This window comes from Talpa occidentalis, unplaced genomic scaffold (genome assembly GCF_014898055.3).
Source record: "Talpa occidentalis isolate TD23 unplaced genomic scaffold, MPIMG_talOcc4v2.1 talOcc4.12, whole genome shotgun sequence".
In the NCBI taxonomy this organism is placed as follows: domain Eukaryota; kingdom Metazoa; phylum Chordata; class Mammalia; order Eulipotyphla; family Talpidae; genus Talpa; species Talpa occidentalis.
This window is the reverse complement of record NW_023601212.1, coordinates 41,383,685-41,410,746: the sequence shown is the minus strand read 5'-3', so window position 1 is coordinate 41,410,746 and position 27,062 is coordinate 41,383,685. Positions and strand designations below refer to the sequence as shown.

General features: G+C 45.7%; 1 protein-coding gene across 1 annotated transcript; it reads left to right on the top strand.

Moving 5' to 3' along the window:
* Nucleotides 1–273: 273 nt before the first annotated feature.
* BRME1 (break repair meiotic recombinase recruitment factor 1) lies at nucleotides 274–26,270 on the top strand. Its single transcript, XM_037505974.2, has 9 exons — nucleotides 274–658; nucleotides 1,152–1,203; nucleotides 5,416–5,590; nucleotides 14,881–14,962; nucleotides 15,216–15,317; nucleotides 18,425–19,633; nucleotides 23,042–23,118; nucleotides 25,260–25,352; nucleotides 25,631–26,270. The coding sequence occupies exons 2-9, from the start codon at nucleotides 1,173–1,175 to the stop codon at nucleotides 25,779–25,781; spliced, it is 1,920 nt and encodes a 639-aa protein (XP_037361871.1). The 5' UTR covers nucleotides 274–658; nucleotides 1,152–1,172; the 3' UTR covers nucleotides 25,782–26,270.
* Nucleotides 26,271–27,062: the final 792 nt, after the last annotated feature.

The window sequence follows — 27,062 nt, the reverse complement described above, 5'->3', positions numbered from 1 at the left end:
CCACGCCCCCGTGGCCTATCGCCGCGCACGCGCGCTTCCTGAGCCAGGCTCCTCTCGTTTGAGTCCCACTAATACCCACCCAGCGCACCGGGCCTCACCAGGTGGCCGCCCCACTTCCGCCTTGGCCCTCCTGCGCCGCTGCCAGGAGCGCGGTCACTCGACTTGCCGAACCTGCCACACTGAAACTACAACTCCCGGCAAGCAGCGCGCGAGCACGCATGCGCGCTGAGGGGTAAGTGGGCCGTGCCGCGGGCTACCGGCGAAAGAGGCGGAGTTTGTGCGTGTTTGAGAGGCGGTGCTGGCGTCACGCTTAGTGCGCGGAGAAAGAGGCGGAGCGTGTGCAGGTGTGATGGGCGCGGCCTGCTGTCTGCTTCTCGTCGTCCGGCGACAGCCTGGCGGACTCGATCTAGGAAGGCCTCATTTTTAGGTGGACGTAGTGTTAATGTGGCACCGGAACCCGGGTCCACAGCACTTAGGCCTCAGTCCTTCAGCTCCAATTTCCACCCCTGCCCGTTCTCTGTCAGGGCCAATTTTACCTTTTATTTTCTCAAAGAATTTTCACGCAAATAATTTAGCTGACTTGACCCCCAACAGATCCAGGTAGATCTACCTAGTTCCTGATAAGGACAGAGGAATCTCGACAACTTCTCTGACTCAGGTCGGTTTTGGCTTATTTGGCCCCCAAAGCTGGAAGGAATTGGCGGTGACTCCTGCCCCGCCAGGGCCCCAGGCATCTCCCCGAAGGTTACTCCTTTGAAGGTCCCCAGGTGTTCCCTGGAAAGTCCTGGATGTTCCTGGAAGGACCCTAGAGACCCCAGCCTGGACGGGAGGGGCTTCACACAGCCTACCCCAACTTAGGGACTAGAGTTGAGGTCTCCATGGTTTTCCACAAAGGACACCCCTCCCCTGCTCTCAGACCCTGGACACAAGATGGACAATTCCCTCCCTGTGCCCTGTGGCATAGAGGTTGACTTAGCAAACTGTGGTCCAAGGTAGCTGTAAATCCCACCCTGTGTCCTCTTGACACCCAACTGTCCTCTCAGGACAGCCCCATGGGCCAAGATAGGGGTGGGAATGGCTTCTGCATCAGCCAAGGCTACTAGACCTGTACCCAGGGACTGCTTATAATGATGGGATCTGCTTGTTTTCAGATTTTTCAAAGGAGGGATAAAATGAGTAAGAGGAAGAAGAGTCGAACCTCAGGTATATGTATGTTCATCTGTTTCTTCTTTATTGCTGCATCTGCTTATAGAAGAAATGCAGGCTTATTTATTGTGGGAATGCTAAAATGAACATCAAGCTCTGTAGAAAAAGCACGAAGACTTAATATATGCTAGAAAGTAAAGTATAAATTATGAAGAAGTGCATTCATCAAAAAGTGAAAGCTTTTTGGAGCTTCTTCCAAGAGTCTCACAGCCTAGGGGAAGACCCCAGGGAGCTGTGTAGCTGCCTTCAGGCCCTCTCTCAGAGATGACCTCTGAACAGAGCTTGAAGTGCTACAAGGCCATCTGGTATGTGACTCAGTGTTTCAGTCTAGAACCAGAACCCTGGTTCCTTTCTGCTTTTAAGGAAGTACCATTTTCTTACATCCTTATTAAAATTTTGACAGGATAGGGTTTCTCTGCTCAGATGTGGTCACTGTAGCCCTGGGTTCCTTTCATTTCTTCTCATTCTGTGATGGCAGATGACTCTGTGCCTCAGTTTCCCCCTTCTGTAATAGGGCCTAATAAGAGCACCCACTGTTTCCTTTAAAACAGTGACTCTCAACCTGGTTGGGGGAGGAATTTGCCTCCCAGAGAATATATAGTAATGTCTAGAGAATTATTTGGGTTTCACAGCTGATGGGTATGTTTTGGGGGGAGGTGGTACTAGCATTTAATGAGTTGAGGTTAGGATGCTCAGAATTCTACAATGCACAAGACAGCCTCCACAGCATAAAGTGATCCATCTCCAAATGTCAACAGTGCTCATCTGAGAATTGCGCCCTAGAGCTCACATGTGGATTAGTATTTGCAAAGCACCAAGAATGGACCACAGATAACAAGTAAATGTGTGCTGCTGTAAAAAGAAAAAAAGTCTTCATTTTGAAGTAATTTGGGAATTACAGAAAAGTTGTGAAAATAATTCAAGATTCTGTCTGCTTTTCCCCAGCTCCCCCTATTTTTAAAGTCTGACAGGATGATGATGATATATATAAATACATATATATGTATATATATATATATATACACACACACACACACACACACACAAACGTATATACAGTAGTACAGCATAAAAAAAGAGGAAGTGAATTTCAGTGCACTGTATCATCCAATCTTTGTCTATACAAATACAGTACTTCTATGGGAAAATAGAATCATCACACATACTGACCTGCATTCTACATTTTACACTTCAGGTATATCATGACTATCTTTCCTTATCAATATGCATGTAGAATTTCCTCATTCAAAAAGAAAAGTACCCAATATTATATGTTAGAACTCTATTTCCCTGCATTATCTAAAGTAATTTAAACTTCTTACCAGTTTAGAAATGACTTCTTAGTGTTTAATGAACTTAGAGTAGCACTCATTTTTTTCCCAAAACACGGGACAAGAAAGAAATTATTAACAAACTGAAAACATTTTGTGTTTATATGATCAACAGGCTGCTCAGAGGCACGGGATTTCTCTGACCTTGAGGAAGGAAGCTGGGGATGGCCAGGCCCACCCACAGTTGATCAATTGGAGCTTTTCTTGGCAGTGTCTCCCCAGTTTAGTGGACCAGGCTAGCCCAGGACAGCTGTTTTTGTGTGTCCTGGGTGGGGTCTCTTGAGAGGAAGACAATTCTGGCAGGTGTGAAAGAGACTGTTTCCTCTGTCTTTGACCTTTGGTGTTGAACATAAGTTTCTGCCTTAATATTTCTTAAAATTAACTCCTGTAGGGCAGATCATAGGAAGGAAATGGGAGGGTCTTCACTTCTGTTAATGTGTTATTGCTTTTTATTTAGTACAAATGTCCATTGGATCAGCAGAGCAAGCTAGTGTTTAGGCACCTTACGAAACACAATAAATGGGCAACTGTCCTCACGGGTCTTGCCTGCCTGTGACTATGGATTTGCCTCTCTTTTGTTCCTTCTTTTCTGATAAATCTGTCCTTTTAAAATGTAAAAGAAAGAAAGAAAGAAACCTAATAAATGAAGCTGCTGTATTTTGCCATTTCTGGCTCATCACAGAGGGGAAAGTGTTTGTGGAAAAAACATTTATAGAACTTTAATCTGGGTGCAATTCAGGGGTCAGCACTAGAGGTGCAGGTAAGAGGCAGGGCCAGGATAAAACCAAAGGTACCCAGACTTACTTCCTCACGGTGAAGTCAGGGGAAAGAAAACTTCTCACGGAGAGAATGTATCAAATAGATGGGAGTAAAGTTCTAAATGGACACACAGGAGACAGACTTGACCAAAATAGGAGAAATTACAGCAAATTTGTGTGGTCCAGAATAAGGCTGAGGAGGAACCAAGCAATTGGCGCTGAGAAATGGGGGTGCATATAATGGATTTGCTTCAAGATGGATAAGGAGGGACCTCCCTGGTGGCCTAGGGGTTAAGTCTCAGCACTATCACCACTACAGACTGAGTTCAGTCACCAGTCAGGGAGCTAACCATACGGCGAGACCTCTCCTATCTCCCATGTTCCTCTTAGTATATTTCAGTAAATCTGCCTATTCTGCTCCCCACTCTGTCTCTGGTGAATCCTCTCACACACACCCTCCCACCTCTGACCTATACCCCAGCGCTTGTATTCATAAAAAATAAAATAAATTTTTTTAAAAATTCTCCTTAGTTTTCATCTTTCACCTGTCACATTTTGCTCACATTCTTTTTTTTTTTTAAAGATGTGTTTATTTATGCATACAAGAGCAGGGGTACAGGCCATAGATGCAGGGTGGGGGGGTGAGGGGATTCACCAGAGACAGAGTGGGGAACAGAACAGGCAGATTGATCAAAGTACACTGCTGAGGTGAGCAGTGGGTGAGACAGGAGAGGGCTGCTGCGCCATGTGGGTTGCTCCCTGGCCAGCCGGGGGATCGAACTTGTGCTGCAGAGGCTACGGACTGCTTCATAGTGTGGTGCTTAACCCCTTGTGCCACCAGGGAGGCCCCAAAAATAAATCTTTTTTTATATTGAATATATATTTAATTTCCAAATTAAGCATTGAGCTTTTTTAATATTGAATACATATTTAATTTCCAAATTAAGCATTGGACTTTTTTTTTTTTAAATCTTAAAAAAAGGGAATATAGGTCAAAAGGGATTTGACTGAACCCCAGGAAGTTCCAGCCTGGGTCCCGTTTGTTCTCTTCATTGTCAGAAGTAAGGTACATCGGCACTCAAGGAATGCTCAAGGACACTTGAGTGTACTGGCTCCACAGTTGGACTGCCCAGATCCCATTCCAGATTCCCTGGCCTCTGTGTGCCTTGCCTTTGTCAACCAATATGATGGGCATAACATACAGAGAGACACAACCTTGAAGTTGCATCATAACACACAAATTCTCAGGACAATGCCCGGTATGGAACTCACTAGAGACAACTCTCAGCATTTGTTCATTGAATAAGTGATTAGATTGGGCTCAGATTTGGGAGGAGTCTTACAAGCCAGCCATTACTAGCAGTTTTCTGTGTAAGGAGGTTTCCTTTATTAACAAATAATAAGTTACTTTTAGGCTCTAAATTGCTTTCAGTGATGGGGAAGGTATTATAGAGATAGAAGGGGCCAAAAGGAGACCAAGACATTGCTTCCTAGTACTTGATCACTCTGGGATCTTGTCTCCCCAGAGTGAATGTTCTTAGGGCATCATGGAAAACTAGAGTGGTACATAATTTAGTCTTTAATGGTACATGATACAATGTTTTCTACATGTGTTTATTCCATCCTCTACCTAGTATTTATTGAGTACCTACAGTACACCAGATGTGCCCTTTAAGACTCAATAAGGAGTAAGGCAGGTGAGGCCCCTCTTTACAGGTTGTAGTGGGAGAGAGACATAAAATAACCCTATACATTGGATACTTCCCAAAAAGCTGTAACATGAATAAAACTGAGCTTGGCCTAAAAGGGAATCTTTTGCAGAGAAGTCAGGGATATCCCCTTTGCAGGGAAAGTTAAGCTGTGACCTGAAGGGGCCAGCAATTACCTCCAACCACTTCCTCAGAGAGACAGACAACTGGATCAGGCCTGGCCGTCTTGGGATTTATGACTGAGGAGTCATGGCCTTCTAAATCCTACCTGCACGTGATTCTAACCTCTCTCCTGCTCTCCAGGTGGCCATCGGAGCAGGGGTTTCTTGCCCTTGGGTATGCCTGCCTACCTCACAGCACCCAGAGGTGAATGCTCCTGGTATCCTTCCACTTTCTTTGTCTCTCAATCAGGAGAAGGGAGCCGTCCTCCAAAACCCCCAAAGAATGCAAGGCTGGAAGAGTCTGATGGGATCCCTCAGAGTTTTGAGCTGGACCATTTGCATCATCCCGAAGAAACAGAAGGCAGATCAGGACCCATTCCCTCTGCAGATTGGCGCTGGGAGGAGCCAGGAGGGGTGGCCTCCAGGTAAGTGGGACAAAATATTCCAGCAAAAATAACATGGTGGCTTGGGCCTCCCTGGTGGTATTGGGGTTAAGTCTCAGCGCTATCACCACTACATTCTGAGTTCCATTCCTGGCCAGGGAGAAACCCACATGGCGCAGCAGACCTCTCCTGCCTCACCCGCTGCTCTACGCAGCAGTATCTTCAGTCAGTCTGCCTGTTCTGCTCCCTGCTCTATCTCTGGTGAATTCTCTCACCCTCCCGTGCCTCTGATTGTACCCCAGTTCTTGTATAAATAAATGAATCTTTAAAAAAAAATAACCTGAAATAAAACATAACATACTGGCCCAGTGGACAGAATATAAAAGGGGAGGGGGCCAACATGACCAGTACAGTGCCAAGCATGCCTCCCACCAGGGGCTCAGGGCCTGGGATTGTGCTTCTTGAAGCTTTCCTCCTATGCCTCTCGACTCTAGAAATTTGCATTTCAACCATAGGCAAGGAAAACCTGACATTTTCTTTTTTTTAATTTTTATATTCCCCATACAATTGCAACACCCTTATTTTGACCCCAATCCCTCCCCTCCCCATCCCCCACCCTCCATAGAGTGTCTCTGGTTCATAGTTTTTTGTTGATTTTGATTTTCACTTTCTTATAGTTATTCTTTTTCCTGGTGCCTTATTTAAGTTTTCTAGATTCCTGCTATGAGTGAGACCATTCGGTATTTTTCTTTTTCTTTCTGGCTTATTTCGCTGAGCATGATCCCTTCCAGCGCCATCCATGTTGCTGCAAATTGCATGTGTTTATCATTTTTGAATGCTGAGTAATATTCCATGGTGTATATGTACCACATCTTCTTGATCCAGTCATCTATTTTTGGGCATTTGGGCTGTTTCCAAAGCTTAGCTATTGTAAATAGTGCTGCTATAAACATAGGGGTGCAGGTGTTCTTTGGAATTAGTGTTTCTGTGTCCTTTGGGTAAATACCTAGGAGTGGAATTGCTGGATCATATGGAAGCTCTATGTTTAGTAGGTCAAGAAATCTCCACACAGCTCTCCATAGTGGTTGGACCAGTTTGCACTCCCACCAACAGTGCAGGAGAGTTCCTTTTTCTCCACATCCTCGCCAACATTTGTTGTTGCTAGTTTTTTTAATATGTGCCATTCTCACTGGTGTAAGATGGTATCTCATGGTAGTTTTGATTTGCATTTCCCTGATTACAAGTGATGTTGAACATTTTTCCATATGCCCGTTGGCCATTTGCATTTCCTCTTCAGAGAAGTTTCTTTTTAGCTCTTCTGCCCATTTTTTGACAGGATTATTTTCTTTGTTGTTGTTGAGTCTCATCAGCTCTTTGCAGATTTTTGTGATCAGTCCTTTATCATTAGTGTTGTGTGGAAAAATGTTCTCCCAGTTGGTGGGGTTTCTCTTTGTTTTTGTTATGCAGAAGCTCTTTAATTTGATGTAGTCCCAGCTGTTTATCTTTGCCTTCACTATCACTGCTTTGGGTGATGTGTCTGTAAAGATGTCTTTGATGTGCATATAACAGTGTTTCGCCTATATTTCCTTCTATGTATTTTATGGTTTCAGGTCTTATGTCTAGTTCTTTAATCCATTGTTGAGTTGATTTTTGTGTATGGTGTGAGGTAGTGGTCAAGCTTCATTCTTTTGCATGTAGTGACCCAGTTTTCCCAGCACCATTTATTGAACAAACTTTCTTTGCTCCTGTGCATATTCTTTGCTCCTATGTCAAAGATTAGTTGACCATAAATCTGTGGGTTTATTTCTGGATTTTCTTTTTTTTTTTTCTTTTTTTTTTTTTTTTTTTTAAATAGAGGCATGTTTTATTTATTTGTTTTTGTTTTGCTTGTTTGTTTTGTTTATACATGCACTGGGTACAGTCAGAAGCGCGGGAGGGTGAGACAATTCACCAGAGCCAGAGCGAGGAGCAGAGCAGGCAGAAGGACCGAAGTACACTGCTGAGGGGAGCAGCGGGCGGCAGGAGAGGTCTGCACGCCATGTGGGACCCTCCTCTGGTGGCCTGGGAGCAGCCGGGGATCGAACCGTAGCCGCAGAGGCCGCGGGCAGCTTCGCAACCCTATTTCTGGATTTTCTATTCGATTCCATTGGTCTGTGTGTCTTTTCTTGTTCCAATACCATGCATTTTTGATGATTATGGCTTTGTAGTATAGTTTGAAGTCTGGGAGTGTGATGCCTCCATTCCCTTCTTTTTTTTTTTCAGGAGAGCTTTGGCTTTTCAGGGTTTTTGGTGATTCCATATGAATCTCATCAATAATTGTTCTATTTCTTTGAAGAATGACATTGAAATTTTTATTGGAATAGCATTGAATCTGTATATTGCTTTTGGTAGGATGGCCATTTTAATAATGTTTATTCTTCCAATCCATGAGCAGGGGATGTCTTTCCATTTCTTTGTTTCTTCTTCTATTTCTTTTAATAGTGTTTTATAGTTTTCTTTGTATAGGTCCTTTACCTCTTTTGTTAGATTTATTCCCAAGTATTTGATTTTTTTTTTGTTTCGATAATAAAACGGATGTTTTTTTTTTATTTCTTCTTCTTCAGATTTTTTGTTTGTGTATAGGAAGGCTACTGACTTTTGCGTGTTGATTTTGTATCCTGCCACTTTACTGAACTGACTGATGAGTTGAATTAGTTTTTCTGTGGAGTTTTTGGGGTTCTCTATGTATATTATCATATCATCTGCAAATAGTGATAGTTCGACTTCTTCTTTTCCTATTTGGATTCCTTGTATGTCTTTCTCTTGTCTTATAGCTCTGGCTAGGACTTCCAGTATTATATTGAAAAGCAGTGGTGAGAGTGGACATCCTTGTCTTGTTCCAGATCTTAATGGAAATGCTTTCAGCTTTTCACCATTGAGAATGATACTGGCTGTTGGCTTGTCATATATGGCCTTTATGATGTTGAGGTATGTTCCTTGTATCCCAAGAATTTCAAGGGCTTTTATCATGAATGGGTGTTATACTTTGTCGAAAGCTTTCTCAGCATCTATTGATATTATCATATGGTTTTTATATTTCTTTTTGTTGATGTGTTGGATAACGTTGATTGATTTTCAGATGTTGAACTATCCTTGTGTCCCTGGAATGAATCCTACTTGGTCGTGGTGAATTATCTTATGGATACATTGTTGGATTCTGGTAGCTAAAATTTTATTGAGGATTTTTGCATCCATTTTCATTAGGGAGATTGGCCTGTAGTTTTCTTTTTTTGTGTTGTCCTTGTTCGGTTTTGGTATTAGTGTAATGTTGGCTTCATAGAACGTGTTTGGTATTGTCCCTTCCTTCTCAATTTTTTGGAAGAGTTTTTGAAGGATAGGCACTAATTCGTCTCTGAATGTTTGGTAGAATTCTTTTGTAAATCCATCAGGTCCTGGGCTTTTGTTTTTGGGGAGGTTTTTGATTACCATTTCAATTTTGCTGTGGTCTGTTTAGGTGTTCTATTTGTTCTAATTGGTCTGTTTAGGTGTTCTATTTCTTCTTTATCTAGCTTTGGGTGATTGTAGAGTTGTAGGAATTTGTCCATCTCCTCTAGATTGTTGAACTTGTTTCCATGTAACTGTTCATAGTAGTTACTGATTATTCTTTTGATTTCTGCTGTGTCCGTTGTGATTTCTCCTCTTTCATTTATGATCCTGTTTATTTGTGCTTTCTCCCTTTTTTCCTTTGTGAGCCTGGCTAGGGGTTTGTCTATTTTATTGATTTTTTTCAAAGAACCAGCTCTTGGTTTCATTGATCTTTTGGATTGTTTTTTCAGTTTCAATTTCATTTATTTCTGCTTTGGTTTTTATTATTTCTTTTCTTCTACTGGTTTTGGGTTTTTTTTGTTGTTGTTCTTTTTCTAGATCTTTGAGCTTCGAGATTAGGTTGTTTCTTTGAGTTCTTTCTTGTTTCTTGATGTGAGCCTCTATTGCTATATATTTTCCTCTTATTACTGCTTTTGCTACATCCCATACATTTAGGAAATTGGTGTCCTCTTTGTCATTCAATTCAAAGAATTTTTTAATTTCTTCTTTGATCTCCTCATTAGTCCAGTGGTCTTCCAGTAGTGTGGTTTTCAATCTCCATGAGATAGGATAGTTCCTTGCCTTCTTTTTATGGTTTATTTCTAGTTTGATGCCTTCATGGTCAGAAAAGATGGTTGGTATGATTTCAATCTTGGTGTATCTGTTGATGTTTGTCTTGTGTCCCAGTATGTGATTGATCCTGGAGAATGATCCGTGTGCACTTGAGAAAAATGTGTACTCCGTTTTTTTGGGGTTTAGTGTTCTATAGATGTCTGTTAAGCCCAAGCGCTCTGGATCCTTATTTAGAGCTTTAGTGTCTTTACTTATTTTTTGTCTCGTTGATCTATCCATTGTTGATAGTGGTGTGTTGAAGTCTCCCACTATGTATGTGTTTTCTCTGATGTCTGTTTTCAGAGATGACAATAGTTGTATGATATATTTGGGTTCTCCTTCGTTTGGTGAATATATGTTAATGAGTGTTATTTCTTCTTGAAGTATTGTCCCCTTGATCAAAATGTAGTGACTGTTGAGGTCTCTTTTTATCTTTTTGAGTTTGAAATCTGTTTTATCTGATATAAGTATAGCTGTTCCTGCTTTCTTTTTTGGTCCATTTGCTTGTAGGATTGTTTTCCATCCTTTAACTTCGAGTCTATTTTTATCTTTTGTAGCTAAATGTGTTTCCTGGAGACAGCAAAAGGTTGGGTTTTGTTTTTTAATCCAGCCTGCGACTCTGTGTCTTTTTATTGAAGAGTTTAGTCCATTTACATTTAGAGTTAATATTGATATGTTAGCATCTGTGTTTGCCATTGTGTTTGTCTTTCCTTTGATTTTATTTATTTACTCTTTTAATAACTTTTTTTTAACCAGCTATTCCTGATTTTATTTTATTTTATTTTATTTTTATTTATTTATTTGTTATTTATTTATTTATTTTTATTTATACAAGCACTGGGTACAGTCAGAAGCGCGGGAGGGTGAGAGAATTCACCAGAGCCAGAGCAGGGAGCAGTGGGCGGCAGGAGAGGTCTGCGCGCCATTTGGGACCCTCCTCCGGTGGCCGGGGAGCAGCCGGGGATTGAACCGGCGCTGCAGAGGCTGCGGGCAGCTTCGCAACCCAGCGCTCAACTGCTGCGCCACCGGGGAGGCCCTTAGTAACTTTTTTTTTTTTTTTTGGCCTTCTTTCGTTATTATTTGTCCCTCTGAGGTTCTGGCTTTAGGACTCCTTGTAGTATTTTTTGGAGTGGGGGTTTAGTCGTAATGAAATTCCAGAGTTTCTGTTTGTCTGGGTAGGTCCTTATTCTTTCTTCATAGAGGAAGGAGAGCTTTGCGGGATAGAGTATTCTTGGTTGGCATCTGTTTTCTTGGAGTCTGTTGACTATGTCCCTCCACTCTCTCCTTGCCCGTAGTATTTCTTCCAAGAAGTCTGATGTCAGCCTGATTGATTTTCCTTTGAATGTTATCTGTTTCTTCCCTCTTGTCAGCTTCATTATTTTTTCCTTGTCCTGGATTCTTGGGAGCTTTACTATTATGTGTCTTGCTGTATTTTTTCTTTTGTCGTGGAAGTTTGATGTTCTTCTTGCTTCTTGTATATCAATTTTCAGCTCCTTCTTCACGTTTGGGAAGTTCTCTTCAATTATCTCCTTAAATATTTTCTCTGTTCCTACATCTCTCTCCTCTCCCTCTGGTATTCCTATAACTCTTATATTTCCTTTCCTCATGGAGTCAGATATTTCCCGAAGTCTTTCTTCAGTCTTTTTCCTTCATACTTCTCTTTCCTTTTCTGTTTTGGTTCTTTTTATTTCTGTGTCCTCAAGAGTACTTATTCATTCTTCCATTTCATCTATTCTGCTTTCATTGCTTTTCCCAGAGTTCTTTTGCGCCTCCATTAATTCTTTGATCTCTTGCATTTCTTTTACTTCCTTCTTTAGGGACTCAATTTCATTCTTCTGATCTTTGATTATTTTCCCCTTATCATTGTTTTCCTTTATGACTTCTGTCAGTTTTTTAATCATGGCAATTTTAAATTCTCTTTCTGGAAGGCTCAGAAGTTCTTCCAAGTTACTGTCGTTGCAATCTGGGGGGTGGTTTTCTTTTTGTGGTGTGGTTTTTTCCTGAGGAGTTGCTGGGTTGTGTGTGGTTCTTCTACTCCCTACTGTCTGTTTTCTAATTTGCCGTATGCATTGGGACACTAGGTTGCTTGGACTGGCCGGCATCTTGGGTGAACTTCTCCGCTCCCCTCTGGCTCCTCCGGGAGCCATCTGTCACTTTCAAGCAGTCTTTACTGAAGAAAGGTCCCTGTTCTAAAATGCCGATGCGGGGACACGCTCCCCTGCACGCCTGGTCTGCCCCAGCGGTGGGTTCCCACTCCCCCTCTGGGCTCGGATTGCAGGCCAGAAGGGGCCTGGCGTGAGCGAACTTCCCAGCTCACCCCTGGTTCCTCCGGGAGCCTTCTGCTGGTTTCAGGCAGTCTTTACTGTAGAAATGTCCCTGTTCTAAAATGGCGATGCGGGACGCACTCCCTGTGCGCCTGGTCTGCCCCAGCGGTGGGTTCCCGCTCCCCCTCTGGGCTCAGACTGCAGGCCAGATGGGGCCTGGCGTGGGTGAACTTCCCAGCTCACCTCTCTCAAGCAGTCTTTACTGAAGAAAGGTCTCTATTCTAAAATGGCGATTCAGAGACAGGCACACTCTTCCGCGCGCCCAGTCTGCCCTGGCCGTGGGTGCCCACTCCCCTCTGGGCTCAGACTGCTGGTCAGAAGGGGCTTGGCGTGGGTGAACTTCCCAGCTCACCACTGGCTCCTCTGGGAGCCTTCTGCTGAAAACCAGACATTTTCAAGGTCACTTAACAGCTATGTCCTAGCTGGCTGGGACAAGTTCATATTTATCCCACATTCCATTGTTTTGTTTCATATTTATTCATTTTCCCCCATAACTCTTCTTAATCAAGAAGGAATTCAGAGTCCTGTTTATGAAATAATAGCCAATAAGAGAAGTACAATCATCATGTTCAGCATGCTAATAGTAAACATATATATCAGTTCATTGACTCCTCAGAGCACTGAAAAATATTTTTCTGTCCCCAGTTGACAGGTGAGGACCCTGAGGCTAGCACATGACTTACCCAAGGCCACTGCACTGATGCAAGGCACACTGGGGTTCTGGTTGTATCTGATTCCTGTGCTCTTAACAACTGTAGTTTCCCAGTACCCCCCTTTTTTTTTTCAAGAAATATGTAATTAAGCATGGTGGAAAAGAAAGACCTGAAAAACAGTTTATTCTTTCCACAGTGTTAGACTACATATAACTATAGCAAAGTAGAAAGGGGAGCTAGCAGGAGTTAGGAAAGAGAGATTCCTGCTAGCCAGAGTCTAATTCATAGATTGAACTAGGAAATTTTCTGAATATAAAATTGAGGCATGTAATTCTGACAAAACTGTTTTCATGAATGGATATGGTGTGTCATCTCGTCATTGCTGTCTTAGGACTAAAGGCATCCCTGTTTTCTGTATAGGTCAAATAGGGCACCACATGTCACATTTAAGCCTTCTCCCAGACATTACAGTGTCACTGTGTTCCTCACTGTGGAGAGACCAAGAGGGTTGATGGAATCTTGGCTACTGCCCACCTTGCTTTCTGAGTCCACAAGGACAGTCAGGACCTACAGAAATGGGTCCCTGCCCTTCTTCTTTTCTTTTTTTAATGTCTTATTAATACCACATACACAGAAATACATCCCAGAAGTCTCCGAAACAATCCATCCTGATTAAACATTTTTGAAAGAGTTGCTATCAGTTTCTAGACTGATTTTGCCTCCATAACTTCCACTGACATAGTTTAAGCCGATTAATGTATCTTCATGCTTTTTTTAAAAGATTTATTTATGCATACAAGAGCTGGGGCGCACGCCAGAGATGTGTGGGCTGAGAGGATTCACCAGAGACAGAATGGGGAGCAGAACCGGCAGATCTATTGAAATACATTGCTGAGGGGAGCAGTGGGCAAGACAGGAGAGGTCTGCTGTGCCATGTGGGTCACCTCCCTGGTGCTCTGTGGCTGCGGATAGCTTCATATTGCTGCATCTTAACCCCTTGTGCCACCAGGGAGGTCCCTGTTTCTTCATGCTTTTTCCTACTCTACTTCCAAAGTTGAAATCATGGGAATTTTGGTTCTAAATTTTTATCTTTTTTTTTTACTATATTCAGATCCACATGTATTTAGCTATAACTGTCTCGTCATTTTTTTAATAAAAAGTCCTTGTTTTTTTAGAGCAGTTTTACCTTTACAACATTGAGGGGAAAGTACAGAGATTTTCCATATACCCCAGGCCCCAGCTCATGCAAAACCTCCCTCATTATTACCATCACTCACCAGAATGGTACATTTTTTACAAGGAAGAACCTACATTGACACATCATTATAACCCAAAGTCCATAATTTACCCTAGAGTTTATTCTTGGTATTGTGCCAAGAGAAAACTCTATGAAAATCCTGTTAATTTGGTGTGAGTCAATTCTATGGGTTTGGATAAAAGTACAATGACATATATCCACAATTATAATATCATACAGAGAGTATTTTCATTGTCTTAAAAATAACAATTACATATCCATCTCTTTCCCACCCCTGACTGCCATGTATATTTTACTGTCTCCGTAATTTTGCTTTTCCCAGAATGCCATATAGTTGGAATCATACTCATATAGCTTTTACAGAATGACTTCTTAGCAATGTGCTTTTAAGTTTCCTCCATGTATTTTAATGACTTGATAGCTCATTCCTTTTGGCATTAAATAATGTTCTATCATCTGGATGTACCACAGTATATTTATCCCTTTACCCACCAAAGGCCACCTCAGTTGTTTCCATGTTTTGGCAATTATGAATGTACCCTTTTTTTTTAGTGTCTTTCATACCAACAACTTATCTTCTCTTGAATTTGCAGAGTTGAGGACGGGAGTATCATCAGTCCCAGTGAGAATCCCTGTTCTTATTTCAGGAGTCTGTTTCTGGGATTATATGGGCAAAGTGCCATCAGAGCAGGTGCTTGGATTCTGGATGCAGGACTTCACCCACTGCCCAACAGGTGTTACCTGGAACATGGCTGGCCCCTCCACACCACCTTTCTTTAAAGACATTCCAGAGCCTCCCATTTAGGAGAGATGTTTAGCGCTACTTTTCCTTTGAATTTCATTCTCTGTATCACTACATATGTACACTGACAGCCTGGAGGACATTAGAACCTCCTCTTCTATTTTGTCTCTCTCCACCAGCTTCCCTGATGAAGAAGCAGGAGCTCCCTCCAGGCTCCTCAGACGACCAGAGAAGGAACAAGTCCCCATACCTCCTTCCCAGGTTAGCCTGATTTGTAGCCTCAAGTACATACAGAGGACACTGCCTCCCTTCAACTGAATGCTGCCTCTTCATTGTCAGCAGCTGCTCACAGTCTACAGAGGCTGGTGGGAGTATTTGCTGGGGACTATGGATGAGGGCCACATGGGAGATAAGAAAGAAGCTGATATTGGGAGTGTGCTTGTTTTTTTTTTTCCCCCTGCAGCTTCATTACTTATCTGTACTGATGCTTATTATTGTTACATCTGGTTCACAGAGCTCAGTTGGGAGGTTTGTCCCCCAGTATGCAAAACCCAGGATGACAGCAACACAAACAGAGACAAGGGAAGAGGACCTCATGAGTAAGGCCTTTCGCTCGGTAAGGACCTAAAATTGGCCAGGCTGAGCCCTGTAGATGCACAGCCTCTTGGCCCAGCCTCAGCGGCTAAGTGCAGCCTTGATTTTCTTTGGCAATAGCTAGACCTGCACCACTTAACCCCCCAGCTCTCTATTTTCAGTGCATGACACCACAGGTGTATATGGATGCACAGGTTTTCACAGACCTGTTAAAAACCCTCAGGACAGCTTTACACACACTGAAGCATTCAAGGCCAGAGCGCCTTTTTGCCCAGGATACATGAGGGTGGTAAAATTCAGTAAAACGTCCACTCACATGCTATCCCTGAACCCCTTTGCTTCTCAGAAACTTTACAGCTTGTTCTCTTGTCCTTACCTTCAAGAGATCCAGGGGTTACAATGTCTCTGGTAGCGTGCACCCAAAAATATGAGTAATATGCATCCCCAGCAGCTGTTTAGTGACCTCCAAGATCTCCTTTAGTGGGTGAATGGTTAAACAAATTGTGCTCCTTTCATACCATGGGACATAACCCAGAAATAAAAAAGGATGTAATTAGTGATACATACAGTTACCTGGGTGGATGTCTAGGGCATTATGAGAATGGGAAAAGCCAGCCCCAAGAGTCATGTACTGTAGGATTCTGTTGACAAAATTATTGATTGGCAGAATTATAGGATGAAGGAGAGACTGGTGGTAGTCATGGTTCGGAAACAGTGGGTCGTTGTGGGTGGGAGGTGGGTGAGGCCACAAATGGCAATATGAGGGATCCTTGTGTTGGGGCTCTTCAGTTTCCTAGATATGGGGGTGGATACACAGTCTCCACTAAAAAGATACCCTTCCACAACATAATGTACACACGCCAACAAGTACATGTACACAAGAGAGCCAAATAAGGTCAGTAAATCTGATTGATGTCAGCATCCTGGTTGTGATTGCACATTACACACTCAGTTCTGCAAGGTATTACCTTTGGGGCAGCTGGCATAAGAGATCTTTCTCCATCATTGCTTACAACTATGTATGAAAATACAATGACCTCACAAAATGTTTAATTGAAAAAAGAGAATCAATAATCTTGCCATCATTGGTATCGCTGAGCTGGGTAGTTGCCAGTGGCTTCACTAAAGCCACATCGACTTGCCTTGCCCTTCAGTGGTCTAACATTTGCAGTGTGGACCCTCTCCTAGAAAGGTCAGACCTGGTGGGTGTAAAGAAATAACTTGGAGGAGATGTCTCCCCTCAGCACTGACAATTGTGTGAAAGAAGTGGAGCACAACTGTTGTCTGTGGGTGCCTAAAGGCACAGGACTCAGTCTCTAGTATTGAAATGACTTATTTACAGTTCATTTTAAAGGGTGAGCTGATGGTGAGTGTGAGAGAAGAAGAGTGGTGATAGGTTGACGCTGCATGTGGGGCCTGAATGACTTCAAGGAGGGAGTTGATGTTGGTTGATACAGAGAGATTTTGAGGGGGACGCTCAGGCCATGCTGTTGGTTATGTCACATGGAAGGTGGCCCAGAGATGCCAGGTATCTTCAGTCGGACAGATCTGGGTTATAGCAACTAAAAAGGTTTAGACCTGAGCACCTGGAAGAATGGGACTCCCATCTAACCTAGGTATTGTGCTCCATTTGGGTCCCAATTGAGATCTCCTCTCCCCGAGCTGCTTTATGGACATTTCATTATGGACATTTCATTTCCCTCTCTCTTTTGTAACTTTTTAATCTTGAAATAAGGATAAACTCATAGAAAATTGCAAAATGATATAGACTCAAGTGCCTACAGACAGATGAATAAACAAAATGTGGTATATGCATATGCAGGAACAGATATTTGTACCCCCATGTTCATAGTGGCATTATTCTCAATAGCTAAAGATAGAAGTAACGCATTTCCAAGGAGAGAGAAATGAATAAACAAAACATAGCATATGGTCATATGTCGCTTGACAATGTCTCAGTCAAGGAAGGACCACATATAGTGGTCCTGATAGTGGTCCTGATAGGCTGTACCATATAGCCTAGTGTGTAGTAAGTAGTAGGCCGTACCATATAGGCTTGTATAATTACACTCGATAATGTTTGTACAATGGTGAAATTTCCTAACAATGAATTACTCAAAGTATATCCCTGTTGTTAATTAACATGTGAATGTATTCATAGAGTAGAATATTTTTCAGCCTTGAAAAGGAAATCCTGATACAACATGAATGAATCTAAGGGTCACTATGCCAAATGTAATAAGCCAAGCACAAAGCAACAAATACACATGATCCCAATTATATGCAGTCCCTAGAGCTGTCAGATTTCTACCAAAAATGTAATGGAGGTTACCAGAGTCTGTGGGAGAAGGGAGTTGCTTAGTGGAAACAGTTTTAACTGTGCAAGATGGAAGAAAAGTTTCTAGAGATGGATGGAGGCAACAGCTGTACAACAATGTAAATGCCTTAGACCACCGAACTGGATGCTTAAAAATGGTCAACTTATGTTATATATATTTTACCACAATTAAACAAAAGCGGGCCTCCCTGGTGGCACAGGGGTTAAAGTCTCAGTACTATCAAGCTAATACCAGCCACTACAGCCTGAGTTCGATCCCTGGTCAGGGAGCTAACCCACATGGCGCAGCAGACCTTTCCTGTCTCACCTGCTGCTCTCCTCAGCAGTGTATTTTAGTCAGTCTGCCTGATCTGCTCCCCAGTTTGTCTCTAGTGAATCCTTTCACTCCCCATACCTCTGACCTACACCCTAGTTTTTGCTTGTATAAATAAATAAAAATAAATCTTAAAAAAAGAAACAAACAAACCAAAACAGCACATTGAAGTCCCTGTGTGCTCCCTTGACTTCCCCTAGTGGTAACATCTTGCCTAACTCTAACCTGTGGTCCACTTCAGGCAACTAACATTGGTGCAATGCACATGCCCCCTCAATTCTTACTCTTTTACCTGCAGGTAGCTGGTATTGCTGGGAGAAGTGGGGTTTTCTGTGCTTCAAGTTCTCCCTCCAACCCCTAGCACAATGCTCCATTCTGCACTGGTACTGAACCCTATATGCCTTGGTGTCTGACACTTTGTACAGGGGCAGGAATAGCTAGAATGAATACCCAAGAATGAGTATTTTTCTCTCTACAGGAAACACAGCCAGAGCCCAATGCCCAGCAGGCAGGAAGCCAGCCACACTCCAGGCCCATTGTCCAGGAGGCCAGGGAGCCAGGAGACCAGCCCCAGGCAGATAATATCTATCCCCAGCATAGTGACCAAAGCTCTGAGACACTGGTGCCCAGCAGCAGGGATTCTCAGCCCAAGGTCTCCCCTGACATCTCTCTAGAAAGAGAGACAGTGCCCTCTGTCTCAGAGAGGATCAGCCAGAACCAACTATTAGAGCCAGGGAACAACACACCAGATGGTAGAAGCAAAGAGAGCGCTTGGGTTCCGGGTGGTCACAGCTATAAAGTGCACCTGTCAAACATTGATGCTGAAGAGAAGCCTGAGCAAGGATCCCCCCAGAAGGGAGAAATCCCGCAGGGAGCCAGGGCTGACCTGCGTGAAGGACCCCAGGAGGAAGGAGAACCCAGATCTGTAGCACAGGGCCTCCCTAATGACATGCAGCTACCTAGCAGAAGTGGCAGGGAAGCAGAACAGAACTTCAGCAACACAACATGCTCCTCCCTCGGGATTGTTGCCATCACAGATGTGAGCACAGACCCCGCTGAGTTCGAACAGAGAGCTCTGGAGGTGGCTGGCCCAGATGGGCAGGCCAAAGCCAGGACCCCTGATAGAGGGCACAGTGAGGCCCTGCTCAGCTGCATTCCTCTCACTGGGAAGACCACAGGAGATAGAGGGGAATCAGGGAGGGGAATTGAGCCCACTAGTGATATCCCCAAGGGCCCTGAAGTTACCCTGGCTCAGGTTCAGGGGATCCAAGAGCCCACAGTAGGTGCAGAACATACCAACCCTCCAGCTTCAGAAATGGACCCAGATGCTGATCAGACACAAGTGTCAGGCCTGGATGAAGAGGGACTGGGAGGTATGCTGTTGCAGCCCTCTACTGAAAAGCCAGCCAAGTTAAATATCCAGAGCCATGAACAAGACCTCAAGGGGCTCAGTTTGCCCCTTCAAGCCTCCACCTTGCCAGTGCACAGAGAAGTAGTGAGTGGTCCTCAGCAGACTAGCACCCTTCAGGGCAGCCCAGATGCCTCTGCAGGCCGGCCCAAGCACCCTCCAGACTCTACAGACCAGACTGCCTGGGGGGCATCCCCAGCCCTGGAATTCGACTTCCTGCCAGATAGCCAGATATGGGAAGCCCTGGAAGCCCCTGACTTTGAAGCCCCACCTGAACAGGTAAGAGCATTTCCTAGTGACAGCCCAACCTGGGCTGGGCCAGTGCCTAACTACTTTTTTTGGTAAGATTTATTTATTAATGCCTACAAGAACTGGGGTACAGGCCAGAGGTATGAGGGGGCAGGAGTGAGAGAACCCACCAGAGACAGAGTGGGGAACAGAACAGGCAGATTGACTGAAGTACACTGCTGAGGGGAACAGCGTGCAAGTCGGTAGAGGTCTGCTGCGCCATGTGGGTAGCTCCCTGGCTGGCCGGGAATCGAACTTGTGCTGCAGTGGCTGCGGATAGTTCATAGGTTGCGTCTTAACCCCTTGCACCACCAGGAAGGCCCTGCCTAACTATTTTGAACCTGCTCCCAAATTGCCCAGTGGCAGGAAGATGGGGCATGTGGCGATATGTTCAGACGAGTCTAAGGGTCTGATTCAAAGCTTTTATAGGAAGGTTAGTGATTTTCTAGAGAGGTCAGACTTGCCTTTCTGTGGGGCCTACCTGAGTGGGAGCTGAAGAGTCCCAGGTAGCCCCGGGACATAATTTGTCTGCCCAAGCAAAATGTATAGTAGCCTCCCCAATCTGACCAGCACCCTTAGGTGTACCCACTCCCTTTATCCTTCTTTACCCAGCCTTGGCTGCAGATTCCCAAGGGTACCTTTGGAGCTGGAAGAGTGACCTTATGACCTTAAGCTGGGCCTGGAAGATGGAACTTCATCTCCTCAACTAGAAAGAGCCTTTGCCCCTCCTTAGAGTCATTCCAGGGCCCTGCTATGATTCTTTTTCAAACATAGGAATGGAGGTTTCTTTTTCTGTTGGATTTTTGCTTCCTTCTGACATCTGCCTCCCAACAAGCAGTGTGAGAGCCTCCCTGACTGCTCACCTGTGAGGCAGGTATGACCCTGCCCAGCCCTGCCCCCTGGGGAAGTACCACCACCCTGGCTGCTGGCAGACCTGCGCCTAGGCGCAGTGCTCTGCAGTTACACCCCTTAAGGTAGGCGGTTCTCTTTCCACACACTGGGTGCAGCCAAGAGGCTGAAGGAGGTTAGGTGACACAGCTGGAGGGGAGGAGACCAAGGTCAGACTCACTCTACAGCTGCACCTCAGCCACCCCATTCTGGAACTGGGAACCTCACTTGCTTCATATATGTTGACCTGTGTTTTTTGCTCTCCCTGTTGAGGTGATTTTTAAAGCACACTCAGTGCATATTTATGAAGTACTGCTCCATGCCAGGCATGGTTCCTGTCCCATAAGGTATTTTGGAAGCACCGTCCTCACCTGTCTCTCCACTGAGCATCTTAAACCCTGTCATCCCAGCACTTAGTCTACACAGCCCCAAAGTACCCATACTTGCAGAAAACCAGCTGTTGTACCTGTGCACGCAAAGCTGGGTTGGGTGAATGTGGATGCCACAGCGCTGCTTTCCCAAAGCATGGCCCAGGAGTCATTTTCAATCCACACTGTGCTCCTCCAGCCACTCACTTCTTTGTCACTGAATGAGCAAGATCTGGGAAAGCAAGTCACAGTGTGGATGGATCATTCAGATGATCATCTCCTAGGAGAGGTACTGGACAAGCTGAAATTTTGTAATTAGAGCCTCAACCCTCAAAAAATGCAAACCCCTCACATAAATTGTCCCCAGTCTCTGGCTTCTTGGGCAGTGGCTAAGGGAGAAGGCTGGGGATTCATTGGGAGGTTTGGTGGAATCCAGCAAGCAAAGGAATGAGCCCTTTTGGAAAGACCACCAGCAGGTACACTTTGGAAACACCCAGGAATTCAGGAATCAGCAGTGTGAGGGCCAGCCAGCCTCGCTCACTCGGGTCAGACTCGCCAGGCCTGTCAGGGGAGGAGGCACTGCTCTGACTGGCTGCCAATGCCCAGACAAATTTCATTTTGATACTGGGTGTTCCTGAACAAGTCAGGGCAATGCAGGCATGAACAAGTTCCCATGGGAAGGTTCTAGATGCCCCTGCTGAACACTGCGTGAGCAGGGACACTGGGAGTAGAATGCAGGTAGATGGAGAGAGCGGCAGCGGCAGCTTCCCACCAGCAGACCCTCTGCCTCACTAAGGCACAGCCATGAGCACTGCTCGGGAGGCTTAGGAGTGGCAATCTGGAGGCTCTCAGAGGCCAGCAGCAGTGAGGGACCAGGTCATTGTACAAGACAGCATAATGAGCATCATGTAACAAACTTATTCCCCCTGGTCCCTCTTAGGGCCTTCAGGAGTGGGCCTCCAGCACATTCAGTGGGAAGATGGCCTTGCTGTCTCAGACAGTTACATAACCCTGGTGGGAGTGGTGGTAGCTTTTGAGAGAGAATATTCCTCGTGGCCAAGAACAATATACTGAGTTGGATGAATATGTGCATCAAATTCTTTGTGAGAGTTGCTTACATGAAAGTTGATCAGATGCGTGGGAGATACTGTATTGTCTATAGCTAGGTTTCAACCAGCTGGCATTTAGGGTCGGAGTACTCTCTAAGGTAGGGCCCCATGTACTCTAGGTTGTTAAGCAGCATCGCTGGCCTCTCCCTACCAGATTCCACCAGCATTCCCATGACCGGAAATGTTTTCAGACACTGTAAAGTGTCTCTTGGGACAGAATCATCCCAACTTCTGGGCTGCAGGCAGCCTTCGTGCCTGTTCCTTTGGATTCAGGGATCCTTTTCAGGTAGTTCAAGCCTGTCACCACATCCCCTACCCTCATTTAGGGCGTCTCCATTCAGAAATACTCTCCCCACTCTGAGACTTTGGTATCCTCAGAAGAGGCCCAGAAGCCCTGGCCTGGTTACTATACTGCAGCCTCTTTGAAGGGACACATGTATTCTCTGTGATTGAACTTGACATTTTCCACAGAAATTAAGCCACTGTTGACATGTAAAAACCTAAAGTTATCAAGGTTATCTATCAATAATATTCTCCCCTATTATGAATTTTTCCCTCCCAATATGTTTGCAAAATCTTTTCCTGACATGAAACACAGCATATTTGGCTGACTTCCTCCCCTTGTCCCAGATGCCCACCTTGCCCCAGTTGCCACCATTCAGGGTCTTCTGTGTACCCTTGTAGATATTACATGATAAGCAGCAGACAATAGCCTACCTCAGTTGTTCAGGACAGAGTATTTGGCACCAGAGCCACCCACTGGCATAGAACAGATCAGCCTGTCAGAAGGTATAGGCTGGGAGAGGACCCTGGGTCAGTTCTCTCCTGAGGGAGGAAGGCTAGAGCACCAGGCTAGTGGCCCACAGGTCTAGTCATCATGGTGCCCCTCCGCCATACCGTCTTTCCTCTGCAAGAGTTCTGGCCTCCATGACTCTGGTGTGACTGAAGTAAAATGTGCCATCCCCTGCTTGACTTTTCCTTTATTGTGTCGGGTTTGCCCAGCTAGGCTGTTCACACGTGTGTTCTCTTTTCAGCTGTTACCTGTGGGTCCTCACTGGCCCAGTGCCAGCCCATCTGTTGATGGAGGCTCCCTTGATGAGACTCAGCAGAGGTAGGCTGGGTACAAGGCTGCCCCAGGACCCTTCCCTCAGTAGGAGGCCTCCGTCTGTCCCTGGGAGGGACAGAGCAGCCTCCCAGTTCTCCCTTACCTCTCCCCAATAGGCCCTGAATTCTCCCTCACCCCTGATCTATGAGCTCCATTTTGCCCACAAGGGTAGTGATGAAGGGGACCCTGGCTCTCCCTGTCTGGGCCTTGCTTTCCTCAATCCAGTAAGGAAACCAAGCCCTGTCTTTCAAATTACACATGTCCCCTGGTCCCTGCAAGTACAGAATGAGTGACCACCATGCTACACCCAAACCAGCATCTCTACCCAGGAATACTGGTTGGCGCCCCAGTTACACAAGTTATTTGAATTCATGTGTGTGTGGGTTTTTTTAAGATTTATTTTTATTTATGCATACAAGGACTGGGGTAGGCCAGAGGTACGGGGGATGGGGGCAAGAGGATTCACCAGAGGAGTAGGGAGCAGAACAGGCAGATCCACTGAAATACACTGCCGAGGGGAACAGTGGGTGAGATAGGAGAGGTCTGCGCCATGTGGCTGGGGGTTAAACTTGTGCTGCAGAGGCTACCAATAGCTTGATAGCACTAACACGTAACCCCTTGCACCACCAGGGAGGCCCATCATGTGTGTGTTTTCTAGAAAGGGGCTCTCCAGAGCTTCCTCCGATCTTTTTTGAGGGGGGATGCCCCAGATGTAGCCTTGGTGGGCCCTCAGTGTCTCATACCTGTCCTGTCTCCTAACTTACTGCTTGGCCCTCCTCTCCTTTCTGTAGACACCAGGTGTGCTATCCCTCCATCCTGGGGAGTGGGGGGCCTTGTCCCCACTCCTAGAGGCTCTCACCTCCTTCCAAGTCCTCTTACCTACCTTGCCAAACACTAGCCCTGGGTGCTGTCCTCTCCTACTACCTCCCCACCCCATGTGACCTCTATACAGGGATGGCAACTTACCAATTATTTATGGCCAAGTTTCTGTTTCTGTCTGGTGGGTATGGAGCAAGGTTAGGGATACATCCCTGGGTCATTTGTCTCTTCCTGTTCCTCAGGGTGAGGAAGCATTTTGCCCACTCCTGCCCTTGTCACATCTGTAACTCATAGCTCTTGTTCCACTTGATGTCACACATACACACACACTGCAGAAATCAGAAGCAGTTTAGTCAAAGTGACTGCACTATTTGAACAAAGAGGAGAGACATCTGGGTCTGAATTGCTGGTGGCCTAACTGGGCTGGTGTGACCCCACATGGACATCTGGAAATCCACAGAGCAAGTCCTAGGGCTGGTCAGTGGCCCATGGCTGAGACACTCAAGAGGCTAAAGCCAGCCAGGCGTAAAGGTGCATCTGAGGCAGGCAGAGAGCTGGAGTTCCTGCAGTGACAGCTCAAGAGGATACTCCTAGCCTGGGATGTGGGAGACTTTAGGGGAGCCACTGACCTGAGGCCAGATGGGTGGGCCCTGCCCATGTACAAAGGCTGCACACATGAGATGTGGCCACTTCTTCCATGAATGTTAACCCCATGCAGCCCCTGGTCTTCCGGAAACTGTTATGGGAGCTGGGACAAAGCATGCAGCTTTGTTCTAGTGAGTTTGGGGGTAAGAAACAAGGAAATTAGAAAGAGTCTTGTGGAGAAAACAGAAGCACTTGTTACCCCATCCAAGGAGGGTAATAATTGGCAAAGAACATTCTAGAGTCCTAGGAAATGCTGAGGGGAATGGAATTAAATGTGGCTGGAGTAGAGGGAAAAGGAAGAGAGGGAGGAGATGGGGTCTAGAGGTGCCAGCAGTTCGTGTGGGGCTGTGTGTGGGGGTTGGCAGGCCAGGTTTCATTTTCTCAGCAACCCCATGCTGTGTGGGGGGACAAGCTATAGAGGCAGGGGCTGGGAACCGGGGTGGAGGAGGTGTGTGGCTGTGGGATCTGTCCAGGGGAGAGTGGCAGCACTCTGGGTGTGCTTTTGGCAGGAGAGCCAACAGAGTTGGCCATCAGGGATCTGCCTCTGGTGGCTTCATATCTGGAAAGGATGTGGCTAGCTGGAGCAGGGCAGCTTGAGTATCTGGAGATGACACATGAGGCCCAGCTGCAGTTTGGCGCAGCTGCCAGTGAAGTCAAATATGTCTTCCCTCCTTTCCCACCAGGACCTGCATGGGAATTAAGGCCTATGAAGCCACCAGCTTGGAGGACGCCACAGACACTGTACGAGGCCTAGTCATTGAGCTCTCCAACCTGAAGTAAGAGCTGGGCCTGGATCCATGGGGGACAGGCACAGAGGATGGGTGCTAGGGTCTAAAGAGGATGGAGAATCCAGTGTAGCAGCAAGACAGGAACCTAGGCTTCCCGCCAGGGGCTCCCAGAAAGCACTAGCCTTCAGAATATACACCTAGCAGAATGACTAGTTTCTGAAGTTGGGCTGGAATCATCTCAGTCCTCCTGGTCCTGACTCTGCCTGTGTGTGTGCGCGTGTGTGTGTGTGCTGCAATCCCACAGCTCATGTGGTATTTCCTCATAGCCGGATTATCATGAGTGCCCACCGGAACCTGGAAGCCTTCAAGTGCCCCAGCTACTATAAGGCAAAGTCATCCGGGAAAGCCTCTGTGCCCTTTGCTTCAAAGGAGACTGGGAATCTCCCCCATGGGGGGCTCTCATGGAAGGATTTCTAGACTGCTTCCGGATGGCCTGTGGAGCAGGCGCTGCCCTCTAGCCAGCCCAAGTGCCTGAACAGCTTGGAAATAATCTCAGCAGATCCCAGAAAGCCCACGAGTCTCTCTGTGCCCCCTGGTATTTTGTTACCCTCCAAGACGCCTAGGGGATCCTAGAGGGCCCCAGAAACCACTGCTCAGCCAACCAGGAAGTCAGTTTCCCACAGGAAATACCCATTGGGTGCCTCCCTCAAGTTAATGTGGGATGGGGGAACCTGCTTCTCTCCTCCAGCCCACTGGGGCCTCAGAAGAGGAACCCAGCTAGGAGTGGCTCAGATGTTTATCTGGGTTTGCAAATCTCGGCTTTTTAGCCAAGGTTATAGACGGTTCAAAATTTGTTTTCTTGCTGAAGGAGAAAAGGACTTCTTTTGTTGGTTGTACTTTCAGCTTTCTCCCAATTTCCATTTTCTTTCTTTTAGGAAGACCATTAATAAAGGACTTAAGAATGATTCTCACATGACCTGTTTGGGGTTTGAGGCAGTCCCGTTCCTTAATGTTCTCCCACAAGCTCCCTGCTCACCTTTTTCTACCTTGGAGAGACAAGTTTGGCTTAGGTCAAGGGCTCCCCACAAATATCCAAGCAATGTGTCACACTCTCCAGGAGCGGGTGGCTGTGTGCATGAGTTCAAGTGCCCACACTGGTATCTAAGGAGCAGCAAGCCCATGGAGACATGAGGCTGATCCTATCATTGGAGGGCTTGTGAGTTTGGTTTTAGTGTTCATGTAGCCTCTGCCAGCCTCTGTAGCCCAGCCAAGATGGAGGCAGTGCCAGGGGATTGTTACTGGGTCAACACAGGGCATCATCCCACAAAAGCCTTCTTATAACCCCACAGCACTTATCCAGCCTCTGGGGCTGCTGTAAGCTCATGTTACAGAAAAGGGTGCTTCTGTTAAATTGGTCGCAGCAAAGCTGACCAGGCCCTAGACTTTTAATCACTGCCTGTGGCTCCTGCATCTGACTCCTATGGCCAAGACAGGGCCCTCCTTTCAATGCCATCTTACACCTCAGAAGACCCCAGAGACCCGAAGGATGGTCAGGGTCCCCCACACTTCTTCCTTGAACTCACTGGGATGTACCCTACTGGCCAATTCACAAGGTGCAAGCACCAGCTGCTCTTACATAAGAGGGAAGAGGAGGAAGAGGGAGAGGCAGGGATGTTGTACCCCTAACTCAATTCTTGGGACTACTAGGGAGTCTGTGTTTTCTTTTTCCTCCTCCCCTCTCTTCTCCAAGCCCGCCTA

Bases quoted from the DNA above. Each gene is read 5' to 3' on its own strand.
- BRME1 (XM_037505974.2), top strand. From the start codon at position 1,173: ATGAGTAAGAGGAAGAAGAGTCGAACCTCAG. The intron at 15,318-18,424 runs GTAAGGACCTAA...TTCTCTCTACAG, and splicing joins TGAGTAAGGCCTTTCGCTCG to GAAACACAGCCAGAGCCCAA. The intron at 25,353-25,630 runs GTAAGAGCTGGG...ATTTCCTCATAG, and splicing joins ATTGAGCTCTCCAACCTGAA to CCGGATTATCATGAGTGCCC.